The sequence below is a fragment of the Mobula birostris genome, chromosome 13 (assembly GCF_030028105.1).
Source record: "Mobula birostris isolate sMobBir1 chromosome 13, sMobBir1.hap1, whole genome shotgun sequence".
Taxonomy (NCBI): Eukaryota; Metazoa; Chordata; class Chondrichthyes; order Myliobatiformes; family Myliobatidae; genus Mobula; species Mobula birostris.
In genome coordinates, this window is record NC_092382.1 from 66,989,809 (window position 1) to 67,006,468 (window position 16,660).

General features: G+C 46.0%; 1 protein-coding gene across 1 annotated transcript; it reads left to right on the plus strand.

Annotated features, from left to right (window-relative positions):
• Window positions 1-1,123: 1,123 nt before the first annotated feature.
• Window positions 1,124-14,544, plus strand: LOC140207978 (uncharacterized). The gene is made up of 3 exons (XM_072276510.1): window positions 1,124-1,142; window positions 10,431-11,600; window positions 14,541-14,544. Exons 2-3 carry the CDS (start codon window positions 10,834-10,836, stop codon window positions 14,542-14,544), a joined length of 771 nt encoding a protein of 256 aa, XP_072132611.1. The 5' UTR covers window positions 1,124-1,142; window positions 10,431-10,833.
• Window positions 14,545-16,660: the final 2,116 nt, after the last annotated feature.

Below are 16,660 nucleotides of genomic sequence, written 5' to 3' on the forward strand. Positions count from 1 at the left end.
TGAACTCTGTAATTATTGCTGCTGCTCACCACACCCAGTTCTGCACCCTGGTCACTGGGCATGGGAGGAGTTTCTTCTGCTGTATATTCACCTTCAATGTGACTGGAGTTTAATATTCTGGATCTGAGATAAATAAATCAGTTCTATTTTAAATTCTGTCTTTGGTACTTACTGAATTTATAACACAACTAGTGTACAGTAGAGAGTCAGCTCAGGCCGGCTGGACCCTGCCAGTGATTCAGTTCCATGACAGTCCTTTTCAATCCTCCCCTGTCGTTCCCCTCTCGCTCTCCCTGTGGTGATGGGTTCCAAACAGTTACCACTCTGTGGGTGAAGAGGTTTCCCTTAAATTTCCTGCAGACTGAAGAAGTCGAGCTGACTGCAGTCAACACACACAAAGTGCTGGTGGAATGCAGTAGGCCAGGAAGAAATACACTCGACGTTTTGGGCCGAGACCCGATGTAGATTGGGAAACGGTTTTATCAAGCACATTCGTTCCGTCCGCAATGAAGTGTATTCCCCGATGACCAACCATTTATAATCCACTCTTCATCCCAATGTGACATGCCGGTTCATTGTTCTACTAACAAGATGAGGCCACTCTCTGGTTGGAGGATCAACACCTTATATTGCATCTGAGTCACCTCCAACTTGACGTCATGAGCATCGATTTCTTTAACTTCCACTTCAACCTTCTCTTTTCCCTCTCCCATTCTGTCCTCCCTTCTCGCTTCTCCTCCACTGCCTCATATTTCTCTCTGGTGCCTCCTCTCCTGCTCTTTCTCCCATGATCCACTCTCCCATGCTGTCAGATTCCTACTTTTCAGCTTATTGCCTTTTCCAAACAATTGTGTGCTTGTCGGCGTCTAGAACAGAATTTTTTATCAGTTTTAGCTGAGATTAAAAAAACATAAAAATAAACATGTGATTCTACTGGAGTGAATGTAGAAGAGAGTCAACACGCAATTTGATCGGACGGGCGTTTATTAGAAATCAGGAAGTGAGATGTCATTATTTTCCTTGAAGCAGAGCAGACATTGGTGGTTTCCGTAACAATTTGCGCAATTGGGAATGAGTGCTGTGGTGTTAAACTTTCCTCCAAACATTTTTGTCTAATGCGACAGACGAGTACAAGCTTTACTGTAAGTTTGTGTTAACTTTTTTTTTCCAATTTAATTTTTATGCAAAAGACTAAAGTAGGAAATGAGCGGCATTTTTGCCGATTTGGTCTTGAATGTCCCCAGAACCTGTCTGGCTTTCTCAGACCGAAAAGGGTCTGGCGGTGACGAGTGCGGGAATATGGTGGAAAGCTGAAAATAAAAGGTAGGATGAGCTTAATAATTGGTAGGAGTGGAGCCGCGGGGTGTCGGAGAATCTGTTCCTGGGCTGTGTTCCTTCGGGCTCGAAACCAGATTTACTCTCCCCGCTGCCACGTTCTCCGATGATCATTGATTCTGCAGAGTCAAGATCGAAAACATTGCGAGCGCCGCCGAGAAGAGCTCAGATATTTTGTTTGTTAATTCGTTGAATAACTGAAGTGAGCGGATATTTCGCTGCGCTGATGAACTGCTCTCTGAACTTGGACTGAGTTACCCCATAAATAAACGCGTGTGTGCAGCAACTTAATATCACCAGCTGTCTCCGGTGTGTTGAAACATGTATTCAGAATCGTTGTAATTATTTTGATCCAGTCCGGCGATGGTGTTATAAAGGAATTCAGCAACACTCACCGACCACAGGATGATGAAGCTTCCGGAGATGGTGAGAAGTAAGATCACAGACCTCCTCCTACTCCCCATCTCCGGGTCACTGCGGTTCTCCGCTTTGCTCTGACCCCTCAGCCCCTTACGGACACGACTAGTCACTAAAATGTGTTTGACCGTCAGAGCGTTGAACAGGAGTATTAACACGAACGGGAGTAATGGCGTTAGGACGGTAGAAAGCCGATTATATCCCACCCACCCGGGATCCGTATAGTAGCCCGGTATTTCAATACAGTCCCAGGGTGTATTGTCAACCACTCTCACAGGACGATATATAAAGAATTCGGGCACATTATTAAATCAGAGCAGAACGCCGGTTGTTATCACAACCACAGCCGCAGTTTTCCCGGTGCAATATTTTATTTTCCACTTCTGGCAACAAATGGCAACAAACCGATCAAATGTAGAAGTGCCGGTGAACCAGACAAAACTTTCTGTTGCTGCCTCTCCCAGGGCAGAGATCACACTGCACACGGGGGTGATGTGCAGGAAAGTCTCGGGGAAGTAATAATAACCGACCCGCCACAATATCACCACAAACACGATGGTCAGTCGATCCGCCGCTGCCGTGGCCATCAGGTAGCGAGTGGTGCGGGTGGAGAGGCCGCACTTTCCCCGGGACAGGATCACCATCGCCACTAAATTCACTGGGAAACAACAGAGAGAGCGAGCGAGTTACTGTCTGTCCGCTCCGTGGGTCCCGGGGCAGGGAGATGATGGAAATAGAGAGCAGCTGATTCCCGGCGGTTTAAAACGCGGAAGGCGGGGATCGCCGGCGCCTCAAAGGTGCCGATGCCGGGAGAAACGTTCCGGTCCGGGGCGCTGCACGGAGAGCAGGGTTTGGGAAGGAGGCCGGGAGCGCTTTGGAAAATCAGTGTAAATCTCTGTCCATCAGGTTTCTGACTGATATGCAAAGCCGAGAAAGCCTCGGCAACTTTCTCAGCGGCAGTGATTCCCGCGATCTGGTCACATCTGTTCACACTGTCCGGTACCGCTCAGCCCCGCTGTCTCCGACTTTGTCCACGGACAGTTTCCAAAGCTCGTTGCAGATTTACTTCCCCCGTTCGCAGGCATCGATCTCCTCCTCGGCTTCCGCCCACACTGGCCCGGCTCGGCTTGCTTATTTTAAATTCCGCAACCATTCTTCGCCGCGGCTCCTTCACACTCTATCAGGGGATCGGATCAGAAAGTTCCCATGTTGGTTTTATTTAATATTCTCCCAGACCTGCTCCAAATTACTGCGGCGTTACTCTAAATGCTTCGGTGCTGATGGTCCCAGAGCGGAGTGTCGCCCGTAACCTACCCCGTCTGACCTGTATCGGACCCCGCTTGTGTCGGCTCTGAACTCCGGCTTCACTCCATCGATATCAGGGCGTGGAAACAAACCCCGGGAAACAAAAACCCACAGACACCCTTATTTATTTTTTCCAAACTCCCGAAACTCTCGGGATCTAATATATAGCTGGTGGCATTTTCAGGATATAAATCTACTTTTTTTTTGTCAATAGCAGACTGAGGAATATTGATTTAGTCCCTCAGCCAAACTGTTGACACAGTTTGGGAACAACTGGGCTCCAAGCACCGGTCCCTACAACACCGACTGAGACATCCTGCAGGCCCGGGAAGAGTCTTGTTATTCCAGTGGCCACACATTTTAATTCCACGTCCCATTCCCATTCTGATATGTCTATCCCTCCTCTACTGTCAAGATGAAGCCATACTCAGGTTGCAGGAACAACACTTTATATTCCGTCTAGGGAGCCTCCAACACTATGGCATGTATATTGACCACTTTAACTTCCGTTCATGCTCCTCTTCCCCTTCACACCCCACCTCTTATTTATTTTTAAAAATATATTTGTTATTTTCCCCATTTTTTCTCTCTCTTTTTTCTCCCTCTGTCCCTCTCACTATGACTCCTTGCCCGTTCTCCACCCTCTGGGCTCCCCTCCCGCCTTCTCTCTCCCCAGGCTTCCCCTCCCATGATCCTCTCCCTTTTCCAGCCTCGTATCCCTTTTGCCAATCAACTTTCCAGATCTTTGATCCACCCCTCCCCTCCTGTCTTATCCTGTCATTTCGGATCTCCCCCTCCCCCTCCCCCTCCCACTTTTAAATATCTTACTATCTCTTCTTTCAGTTAGTCCTGACGAAGGGTCTCGGCCCGAAACGTCGACTGTACCTCTTCCTATAGATGCTGCCTGGCCTGCTGCGTTCCACCAGCATTTTTTGTGTGTGTTTCTGGTTCCTCCAAATTGTTTTGAACTGTGAAATTGTTTTTATCAGAAGAAACCATGGAGGCTGAAATTTTCTGAGTTGAAATGTTGTACTTCACCCACTGACGTGCTTTGTAAACTTTTAACAGTGTAGAAAAGTCAAAGGATTTGTGTATAGGAATCACAAATACAACAGCACGTTAGTTCCGCTGTATCTGTCAGTTCACCAGCGCTTGAATGCCGCCGATCCTTGACTGTAGAGGCGGAGATGCTGGAGAAGACAGCACCCCACTCGCTACAAAGAGAGCCCGATCACGTGTCCATGTCCGTGATCTGATTGGATACATTGCCATGACGTTACTGGCAGTGTGACGTCATTCACTGGCTCTCATTTTGGAAGGGCTTCAGTCGGCCATCGCAGATACACCAACAGCTTCGCGCTGGGAAGCGGCCGTTCACCTGCTCCGTGTGTGCGAAGAGACTCATTCAGTTAACCCACCTTGTGATGCTCCAGTGAGTTCACAATAAGTAGAGGCGTAGAGGCCACATTTCTGTCCGGAGTGAGCAAAGAGTTTTACTAAACCATCCCAGCTGCTGTAGCACCAGCAACTTCTCACCAGGAAGGAAAATCAGTCCTGGGAAAAGCCTCTGGCTATCCACACAACCAAAGCCTCTCATTATCTTATACACCTGTATCAATTTCCTGCATGATTCTCTCCAGACGGAATAAGACAATGTGCTCACTGTGGTTTTCACGTTCTTCAGGGCTCCGGACTAAGGCGGTTAAACTCCTCCTTCCCTGCTCTTTTCAACTTTTGGTGTCATTTTCACTAATTTCAAAGGACTGTGCCTCAGACAGTTGGGTTGTTGCAACGCGCCTCTAAAGTCATACAGCAGACGAACGAGTGAATCTTCGATGGAGGGGAGTCAGAAATCAAAGAGTTACCAGCCTGAGTCAGGACTTTGGGGTTCCAGAAAGAGATGGGAACTAGAATTTACAAGAAGGAGGAAGAAGAGGAATCAGAACAGCAGGATGCGGCTAAAAATGAAAGATCAGAAACATTTGGAAACTGATTGATCGAAAAAAAAGTGTTTAATTTCTGCGAAATACTGGTGGAAATCAACAGATCAGGCAGTCAATGTGGAGAAGAATAAATGGACAGCGTTCAGGCCGAGCCCCTTCAGCATGCATTGGCTGTGTACTCCTCTGCTTAGTTGCTGCCTGAACTGCAGAGTTCCTCCAGCATTTTATGTGTATATGTCTGCATTTCCAGCAACAGCAGAATCTCTTGTGTTTTATATCTGCATTTGTAAGAACGTTCTACTTTGGCATTAAACACGAGGAAAGTTTGCTGATATTAAGTGTATTGTTTTATTAGAGCTGCTTTCTGCGTTAAAAGAGGTGCTCAGTTTTCTACACACAAACACTGAGGTATGTACTTGAACCGGTGCTTGCGGAAACTTTCAATGGCACCGTGATTACCCAGAAAGCTCTGCGTAACAATTCTCGCCGTCTCTGAAGCACTGATCGAATGCGCAGGCGTCAGGGTTTCGGAAAGTCCCGAATATCACGCATGCGTAGTCCATAAAAGGCCTCGGATGTCGCTGCCGGTAAGTGTATCTCCGTGCGCCCGTTTTCACTACCGACTGAGGGGCAATTGCTGTGACTCCCGGAAACTGTGCCCCGCGATCCCGGGACAGTCCTGTTCTCTTCCCCGTCTCTCAGCCCCACGATCCCTGCACGGATCCCGGGGAGATTCCGGCTGATGAGGGAATGGAAACTGATGGATCTCTCAGACAGAGCTGAGCTCCAGCTGTCTAAATGCAATGATTAGGAACTCGGAGAAAGGGAACAAAATCTTTTGCATCACCAGTTGAGAAAATCACCTTTGTTCTACCTCCAATCACAAACAAGGGACATTCTGCAGATGCTGGAAATCCAAGCAACACACACAAAATGCCGGAATTCAGCATTAGTACACTTTTCCATAGATGCTGCCTGGCCTGCTGAGTTCTTCCAGCATTTTGTGTGTGTTGCTTGTTCTACCTCCTCTTGTTCTGGACCTTTCTACCCGTGAGGACATGTATTGACCCATTCACTCTGTATACATAATGATATCAAACACCTTTGCCCTGGGCAAGAAATAGCTTTCACATCACAAATGTGCCAGACTCCAATGAGACAGAATACTGCGCTTCCCTTTATATTCATTGGCATTACCATCAACGAGTTTACCACCATCAGTCATTTGGGGGAGGGTTCAGGGGAAATATTTATGCACAATACAGAAACTGGTGGTATTGTGGTGATGCAAAAGTTGCTGGAGAATTTGCAGTTTTTGCAGTGATATTTTGAAATCTGACTTTTTAAAGTGTAATTTAGCAAGCAAACCACATATGGACAATGTGCAAAAGCTCTGCTGAGAAAATCCTTCATTACCCGTTACGGCCTGCTACATAGGTTGTGTGAGAGTGCAGATGAACTCGATCATACCCAGAGGAGATTAAAGTTCCTATCTACAGTTATTTGCTAGCTGTTAATATGAATACCTCCCTATATAAAATTCACTATGCACTTTTTGTCACTGGGTAAAAAAATGCACAATACAAGTTTTATGTTCACACTGGTTATTACAAATTGGAGGGGACATTGGTGGGGAGACATCCAGTGTCCCTGATGCCCTCACCTACAAGATATGCATCCAGCTGCAGCTTGTAACCCTGCACTTTAAGGAGTTGGAACTTGAAATGGAGAATTCCGGATCATCCAGGAGTTGGAGGGGGTGATAGATATGACATGAAGAGAGGTGAGTTACACCAAAGGTGCAGGACACAGGAAACTGGGTGAGAGTCAGGAAGGGAAATGAGGTTAAATAGCCATTGCAGAGTACTCTTGTTGCTATCTCACACAACAAGAGGTGGACCACTTTAGAAACTCTTGGTGGGGGGGGGGGTGATGAAGATTACCTGGCAGAGGAAAGTCAAGGGGGTGATAGGGGATTCGTTCGTTAGGGGAACAGAACAAGAGGGGACTAATATCCTAGTGGTAAGGCTTGCTGGAGCTGGTGTGGGTGGGGGGTGGTTGATGTGGTTAAAATAAGTTGTAGGGGGAATGGGAGCCAGAATGACAGAACAGATAGTGGATAGTGAATTGAATTGAATTGAATTGACTTTATCACATACATCCTTCATATACATGAGGAGTAGAAATCTTTACGTTACGTCTCTGTCTAAATGTGCAATGTGTAATTTATTATAAATAGTTTGTACATAGAACAGTCAATATAACAGAGAAGTGCAATTGTATCAGCATGAATTAATCAGTCTGATGGCCTGGTGGAAGATGATGTCCCGGAGCCTGTTGGTCCTTTTGCTCTGGTACTGTTTCTTGGCTGGTAGCAGCAGGAACAGTTTGTGATTGAGGTGATTCAGGTCCCTAATATCCTTTGGGCCTTTTCTACACTCCTGTCACTGCACATGTCCTGAATAGTGGGAAGTTCACATCTACAGATGCGCTGGGCTGTCTGCACCGCTCTCTGCAGGTTCCTGTGATTGTGGGAAGTACAGTTCCCATACCAGGCAGCGATGCAGCCAGTCAGGTTGCTCTCAGTTGTGTCCCTGTAGAAAGTTTTTAGGATTTGGGACACCATCCCAAACTTCTTCAACCATCTGAGGTGAAAGAGGAGCTGTTGTGCTCTTTTCACAACACAGCCGGTGCTTACAGACCATGTGAAATCCTCGGTGATGTTTATGCCAAGGAACTTAAAGCTGTTCACCCTCTCAACCCCAGATCCATTGATGTCAATAGGGGTTAGCCTGTCTCCATTCCTCCTGTCGTCCACAATCAGCTCCTTTGTTTTTGTGACAATGAGGGAGAGTTTGTTTTCATGACACCAGTCAGATGTTCAGACCTCAGGTAGGGCCAGCAATCAAAAGGTTGAGCATGGTGCGATGAATGTGCTGAGCTGTGTATATCGCAATGCAAGAAGCATTGTAGGAAAGCTGTACTGTGGTCAGGACAAGGAATTATGTTATTGTAGCCATTATTGTAACTTGGTTGCACCCAACTGTCTGAGGGATTTGGAGGAACAAACTTGTAGAGAGATTGCAGACCATGCCAAGAAACAAAGTTTGATTCAGTAAGTGATTTTAACTTTCCATACATTGACTGGGACTCACATACTTTAAAAGGACTAGATGGGGTAGAGTTTATCAAATGTGCCCTTAATCAGAACATAGAATTCCTGATGTAGAAGTGGGCAATAAGCTGTTGGAAAATGATCCAGGGCTGGTGACAGAAATTACACAGATCCCTGAAAGTTGCTTCACAGGTAGATAGGGTAGTTAAGAAAGCTTATGGAGTATTAGCTTTCATAAGTCGATGGATAGAGTTTAAGAGTCATGGTGTAATGATGCGGCTCTATAAAACTCTGGTGAGGCCATACTTGGAGTACTGTGTCCAGTTCTGGTCACCTCACTATAGGAAGGATGTGGAAGCATTGGAAAAGGTACAGAGGAGATTTACCAGGATGCTGCCTGGTTTAGAGAGTATGCAATATGATCAGAGATTAAGGGAGCTGGGGCTTTACTCTCTGGAGAGAAGGAGAATGAGAGGAGACATGATAGAGGTATACAAGACATTAAGAGGAATAGATAGATTGGACAGCCAGTGTCTCTTCCCCAGGGCACCACTGCTCAATATAAGAGGACATGGCTTTAAAGTAAGGGGTGGGAAGTTCAAAGGGGATATTAGAGGAAGGTTTTTTTATTCACAGAGTGGTTGGTGAGTGGAACTCAATACCTGAGTCAGTGGTGGAGGCAGATACACTAGTGAAGTTTAAGAGACTACCAGACAGGTATATGGAGGAATCTAAGGTGGGGGCTTTTATGGGAGGCAGGGTTTGAGGGTCGGCACAACACTGTGGGCCGAAGGGCCTGTACTGTGCTGTACTATTCTATGTTCTATTATGCCATGAGATTCAAAGTAAATGCGGAAAACGAGAGGTCTGGATCATGGGTTGAGATTCTAAATTGGAGAAAGATTAATATTAATGGTATCAGAAAGGATCTGACACCTTTTTATCTGCCTGCCAAAATAAAAGTTGGAAGGTAACTGGTACAGGGAACCTGGGTTTTCAAGAGACATTGAGGCCCGGGATATTTTGTTCCTCTAAATGCCTCAGTCTGTTGGGTGCGACCAAGATTCATTAATGACTACAATATCATGATTCCATGCTCTGAGATCATCTGACTTTTTTTTTAGTCATCTTCTGTTGGTTTCTAAAAGCTTTCCAGTAGTTTTTGCTCTATTATTTGCCCTCTCTTTGGCTTTTATGTTGGCTTTGGCTTCTCATTTCAGCCATGGTTGTGTCCTCCTGCCTTTCCAATGCTTCCACTTCTTTGGGATGTATCGATCACTCAGCTTCCAAATTGCTCCCAGAAACTGCAGCCATTGCTGCTTCGTTGTCACTCCTACTGTATCCCTTCCAAACAAGTTTGGCCAGCTTCTTTGTCATAGAAACATGGAGAAGTTCAGTACAGAGACAGGCTATTTGGCCCATCTAGTCAATGCCGAAAAAACATTTAGGCTGTCTAATGTAACTACCTGCACTGGGACCATTGCCCTCCATACCCCTACCATCCAGGCTCCCATCCAAACTTTTTTTTAAATGGTGAAACCGAGCTCATGTTCACCACCTCTGCTGGCATCTCATTCCACACTCTCACGACAATTTCAGTAATGAGCTTTTCCAAATATTCCTGTTAAATTTTCACCTTCCCCATTTACCCATGACCTCTGGTTGTAATCCCACCCAACCGCAGTGGAAAAAGCTGCTTGCATCTACCCCATGTGTACCCTCATAATTTTGTATACAGTACTTCTAACAAATCCTCAAAGCAATGTATAATTTCATTGTATATGTTTAGAGCTTTTTGTTAGGTGTATAAGATGATGAGGGGCATTGATCGTGTGGATAGCCAGAGGTTTTTTTTTCCCAGGGCTGAAATGGCGAAGACAAGGTAGTGTAGTTTTAAGGTGCTTGGAAATAGATACCGAGGGGATGTCAGGGGTAAGTTTTTTACACAGAGAGTGGTGGGTGCGTGGAATACACTGCCAGCTATTTGTGTGAGAGTGTTTCAGTTACTGTGGGGCCAGGAACCCATGCAGCTCAGTGGGAACAGGGAATAATACCAATGGAGAGAGTCAAACTGAGCCAGGTCACAGATTGGAGATGGCAGAAATACCCCATTCTCATAGAGACAGGAAGGGGGTCAGAGAATTTGATGGTCATTCCAGATACCAGCACTGTGCCCATTTAGAAGATTTCTCTCTCCAACTTGTGTTGAACCTCACTGTAACAGTGTGATGTCAGTTCACACCTTGACAACTCAAGTGATCTCACCAGAAATGTTGTCCTACACCCACTGATAGATCTTGTAAATGTTTTTACAGGTTAAAAATGACAAGGAATTTGTCTACGGGAATCTCGAGAACAACACGCCAGTTTTGCGGTCCCTGTCCAGATATTTAAGAAGTGGAGCAAGGGATTCACTCGATCATCCTTCCTGCTCAGACTGTGGGAGGGATTGACTCGATCATCTGACCGACTGGCAAGTCTGTCATTTTACACAGGGGAGAGGCTGTTCAGCTGCTCAGACTGTAGGGGTGGATTCACTCGGTCATTTCAACTTAAGGTACATCAGGTAGTTCACATTGGACAAGGCCAATCTGTTCTGTGTGTGAGAAGTGATTCAGTCGATCATCCCACCTGTGGACACACCAGTCAGTTCACACAAGGCAGAGGCTGGTCATCTGCTGAATTTGTGGGGAAGGATTCACTCGGTCATTTGGCCTAATGGCTCCCCAGCGAGTTCATACCAGGGAGCAGCAGTTCACCTGCTCGGACTGTGGGAAGGGATTCATTAAATCATCTCAACTGAAGGTACATCAGCGAGTTCACACCGGAGAGAGGCCGTTCACCTGCTCAGATTGTGGAAAGGGATTCACTCTATCATCCAGCCTACTAATACACCAGCGATTTCACACTGGGGACAGGCCATTCACCTGCTCTGTCTGTGGGAAGGGATTCCATCGACCAGCTGACCTTCATAGACACCACCAATTTCACATAGGGGAGAAGCCGTTCACCTGCCCAGACTGTGGAAAAGGATTCACTTTACTATCTCACCTGCAGAGACACCAGTCAGTTCACACCAGGGAGAGGCCGTTCACCTGCTCAGTCTGTGGAAAGACATTCACCCAGTCATCCCACCTACAGCGACACTGGTCAGTTCACACAGGGGAGAGGCCGTTCACCTGCTCTGACTGTGGGAAGGGATTCACTCAGACAACTAGCCTACTGAGACACCAGCGAGTTCACACTGGGGAGAAGCTGTTCACCCGCTCAGAACGTGGGAAGGGATTCACTCGGTCATCTGATCTGCTGGCACACCAGCGAGTTCACAATGGGGAGAGGCCATTCACCTGCTCAGAATGTGGGAAGGGATTCACTTGCTCATCTCAACTGAAGGTACACCAGCGAGTTCACACTGGAGAGAGGCCGTTCACTTGCTCAGACTGTGGGAAGACCTTCACTCAATCATCCAACCTTCAGATGCACCAGCGAATTCACACTGGGGAGAAGCCGTTCACCTGCCCAATCTGTGGGAAGGGATTCATTCAGGCAGCTAGCCTACTGAAACACCAGCGAGTTCACATTGGGGAGAGGCCATTCACCTGCTCAGAATGTGGGAAAGGATTCACTCGGTCATCTGATCTGCTGGCACACCAGCGAGTTCACACTGGGGAGAGGCTGTTCACCCGCTCAGAACGTGGGAAGAGATTCTCTCAGTCATCTGATCCGCTGGCACACCAGCGGGTTCACAGTGGGAAGAGGCCATTCACCTGCTCAGACTGTGGGAAGGGATTCAGTTGCTCATCTCAACTGAAGGTACATCAGCGAGTTCACACTGGAGAGAGGCCGTTCACTTGCTCAGACTGTGGGAAGACCTTCACTCAATCATCCAACCTTCAGATGCACCAGCGAATTCACACTGGGGAGAAGCCATTCACCTGCCCAGACTGTGGGAAGGGATTCACTCAGGCAGCTAGCCTACTAAAACACCAGCGAATTCACACTGGGTAGTGGCGGTTCACGTGCTCAGACATTAGGAAGAGGTTCTCTCAGACAAATCAACCAAATGTGCATCATTGAGTTCACACTGGGGAGAGGCCATTCACCTGCTGTGAATGTGGGAAGGGATTCACTCAGTAATCTAACCTTGTGACACACTACCGGGTTCACACTGGGCAGAAAGTTTCAATAAGCTGCATGCTGGATATTTATCCATCACCGTTGCTGAATGCAATTTTGAGAGTGACTGTCGGTGCTGAACTCTGCAATTATTGCTGCTGCTCACCACACCCAGTTCTGCACCCTGGTCACTGGGCATGGGAGGAGTTTCTTCTGCTGCATATTCACCTTTAATGGGGCTGGAGTTTAATATTCTGGATCTGAGACAAATAAATCAGTTCTATTTTAAACTCTTATCTCCGGTACTTGGTGAATTTATAACATACCTAGTGTACAGTAGAGAGTCGACTCAGGCCGGCTGGACCCTGCCAGTGATTCTGTTCCAGGACAGTCTTTTAAAATCCACCCCTGTTGTTCATCTCTCGCTCTCCCTGTGGTGATGGGTTCCAAACAGTCACCACTCTGTGGGTGAAGAGGATTCCCTTGAATTTTCTGCAGACTGACAAAATCAAGCTGCGGTTCTGTCTGAGATGTTCTTTGGCCCTCTAATCTCTCGGCTGAGGAAGAATGACATTGGTAGTTAACCTTATTGACAGCTCATTTCCACATTATGTGTCATTTTCCCTGCTTCTAAAGGCTTGTTAGAAAACACCACTGTCCTCTAAAGACTGAAAGCAGAATGGGAAACCATTAGTTAGATGTTCAATGGTGCAGGGTCAGAAACCAGAGGCGGGTCTGCACAGGGCAGAGTTTGGAGATCTGGACGATGGTCAGGGTAAGAACGTATGATGAGGAGAAGGGAATGTATGATGAGGGGCGTGACATCGAATGACAGAGTAACAACTTTTGGAAGCTGACTGACAGAGAAAATAATTTGGTTGTCTGACTGATGACACAAACAATGCCTGTTGTGAGGTGCTCCACTGGTCGAGGAACATGTGTGTGTTGGGAATGGTTTTATCTATTGAGAGAGTTGTTCCTGCTTGTTTATCCTGTAATGTTATATCCGGATGGTTATTATGGATTGTCCTATCTGAAATAATGTATTGATTATCATATAATTTGTAAGATTTTGACTCCAAAACTGGATCTGACTTGAATTTATTGGTTCTTTATGAAGTGATAGAGGGCTTTCAGAAGTTTGTATTTTAAAGCAAGATTTTGGTGAATGGTATTTGTCACTTGATTGTACCTGAGTAATTAATCAGATTGAGTTAAACTGCTGCAGGATCCCAGAATATATTGCATTGTGTCTGGTTTCTCTTGGCATTTTCTGCATTTGTTGCCTGGTTTATTTGTCTTTTATGCATTTTTGAGTTTTTAAAATGTTAACCACCTTGTCCTGTAGTTCCCCAAGGAACCCCTGTTTCTGGGAAGAGGTCTCCAACTCTGAGTCAGATGTACAATGCTTCCTTGTCACCGTCTAGTCTGCTCAGATCATTGGGATGTCTCCCATGGAGTGTCATCCTCATTCCACTCGTTAGCTTTTTGCCATAGTGATGAATAATTTTTCTGAGTTGGCCTCTCATTTAAGTTTTCTGGTCTGTATTTCTTATCCGAATTGCATATACCTGCATGGTGTGCTGAATCCTGTTTATATTGTATGAAAATATATACTTTAGAAAGCATATCAGATCATTGGGTGGTAGCTCTTCCTCCTTCTGTCCTCGGTAGTGTTAATCTAAGTGTGTTTGAGTGTAAATAGTCTTTTCTAAATTTGTCATTTCAGTTTTTTTGTAAAGTTTCCAGATTGGAATGGGACCAAGATATTTACCTAAAGAATACGATAATATGGGTACAGCGAAAGTGTTTATTGCCTTTGTTGTAAGTATTGATCCTGTGGATAAGACATTAATCACGTGGACAGCCAGAGGATTTTTCCCAGAGTTGAAATGGCTAACACGTGAGGGCATAACTTTATGGTGCTTGGAAATGGGTACAAAGGGGATGTCAGAGGTAATTTTTTCACAAAGAGCATGGTAGGTGCATGGAATGCACTGCAGGATAAGGGGGTAGTAGTGTATACTATACAATCTTTTAAGAGACTCTTAGACATGTACATGAAGCTTAGAAAAATAAAGGACATTACGGTAGGAAAATTCTAGGCAGCTTCTAGAGTAGGTTACATGGCAGGCAGAGTATTGTGGGACAAAGAGCCTGTAATGTGCTGTAGATTTCTATTTTCTCTGTTCTATTTGTTATACCATGGATGTCTGCTTGGTAAATGTTCTTAAGCCTTGAAGCAAACGTTGTTAGAAGTTTTCCTTTTTGCTCTATTTTTCTATTGTCATTGTTTTTTGGTATTCCAGATAGCTGGGTGTCAAGAGTCCTGATGAAGGGTCTTGGCCCAAAACGTTGATTCTCATCCATAGATGCTGCCTGACTTGCTGAGCTCCTCCAGCACTTTGTGCGTATTGCTCCAGACATCCAGCATCTGCAATATCTCGTGTCCCTGATACTGGTATGTTTATCGAAAGGACACACAGGCAGGGAAAGAGGGTGGTGTGGCTCTGTTGGGAAAAAATCAAATCAAATCATTAGAAAGAGGTGACATACGGTTGGAAGATGTTGAGTCATTGTGGGTAGAACTAAGGAACAGCAATGGTGAAATGACCCTGATGGGAGTTTTCTGAAGATCCCCATACAGTAGGAGGTATATTATCCACAAATTACAACAGGAGAAAGAAAATGCATGCCAAAACAGCAACGTTACAATAGTCATGAGAGATAGTCATGCAGATATATTGGGAAAATCAGGTAGGTGCAGGATCCCAAGAGGGGGATTTCCTACGATGCCCTCAAGATGGCTTTTTAGAGCAGCTCCTGGTTGAGCCCAGCTGGAGATCAGCTATTCTCAATTGGGTGTTGTGCAATGAACAGGAATTAATTAGAGCACTTAAGGAGAAAGAACCCACAGGGGCAAGTGATCGTAAAATATTAGAGTTCATCCTGAAATGTGAGAAGGAGAAGCTGCTGAACTCTCTGTACACCCATGATTGTGTAGCCAAGTTTCCATCGAACTCAATATATCAGTTTGCTGATGACACAACAATTGTAGGCCGTATCTCGGGTAATGATGAGTTTGAGTACAGAGAGGAAATTAAGAACCTGGTGGCATGTTGTGAAGACAATAACCTATCGCTCAACGTCAGCAAGACGAAGGAATTGGTTTTTAAATCAGAAGGAGTAGTGGACAGCACGACTCCATTTACATCAGTGGTGTGCAAGTGGAACAGGTCAAAAGCTTTAAGTTCCTCAGGGTCAATATCACAAATGTCCTGACTTGGTCCAACCAAGCAGAGTTCACTGCCAAGAAGGCCCACCAGCACCTTTACTTCCTGAGGAAACTAAAGAAATTTGGCCTGTCCCCTAGAACCCACAGTAATTTTTATAGATGACAGTAGAAAGCATTCTCCTAGGGTGCATTACAACCTGGTATGGAAGTTGTCCTGTCCAAGACGGGAAGAAGCTGCAGAAGGTCGTGAACACGGCCCAGCACATCACACAAGCCAATCTTCCGTCCGTGGACTCACTTTACACCGCACGCTGACGGAGCAGTGCTGCCAGGATAATCAAGGACACGACCCACCCAGCCAACACACTTTTTGTCCCTCTTCCCTCCAGGAGAAAGCTCAAGAGCTTGAAGACTCGAACGGCCAAATTTGGGAACAGCTTCTTTCCAAATGTGATAAGACTGCTGAACGGATCCTGACCCAGATCTGGGCCACGCCCTCCAAATATCCGGACCAGCCTCTCGGGTTTTTTTGCACTACCTTACTTTCCATTTTTCTATTTTCTATTTATGATTTATAATTTAAATTTTTAATATTTACTAATTTTTACTATTTTTAATATTTAATATTTGTAATCCAGGGAGTGGGAAGCGCAGAATCAAGTATCGATGTGATGATTGTACGTTCTAGTATCAATTGTTTGGCGACTATAAAGTATAAAGTATATGTTTTCCAGGTCAACCACTCACCTCCCACCCCTGTCACTATTCCCACCTTCCCACCTCCCCCTCACCTGGATCCACCTCTCACGCCCCAGCTCTTGCCCCATCCCCACCCCTCACCTCTTTTCTCGGACTATTTCCCGTCCACTCTCAGTCCAGAGGGAGGGTCTCGGCCCGAAATGTTGACGGTCCATTTCCCTCCACAGATGCTGCCCGACCCACTGAGTTCCTCCGGCAGTTTGTTCTTTGGTCTGTATAACCCGTGTTAGTGTGGGGAGCGGGATTTTACACCATATTCCCGGTACAATCTCAACAAAACACAAATAATTGTCACTTTGCCCGGACCATTGGCCCCGCTCGCAGGGCAACAGTCTGCCGGTGTTTGCCCCCCAATGTGGTGAATCGCCACCACCGTGGGCTCAGACATTTCCACAGATGAGCCCCTCCTGTCCCCACCGGGACAAACATCCCGTC

Coding starts and splice junctions, on each gene's coding strand:
- LOC140207978 (XM_072276510.1), top strand. CDS start 10,834: ATGGCTCCCCAGCGAGTTCATACCAGGGAGCAGCAGTTCACCTGCTCG.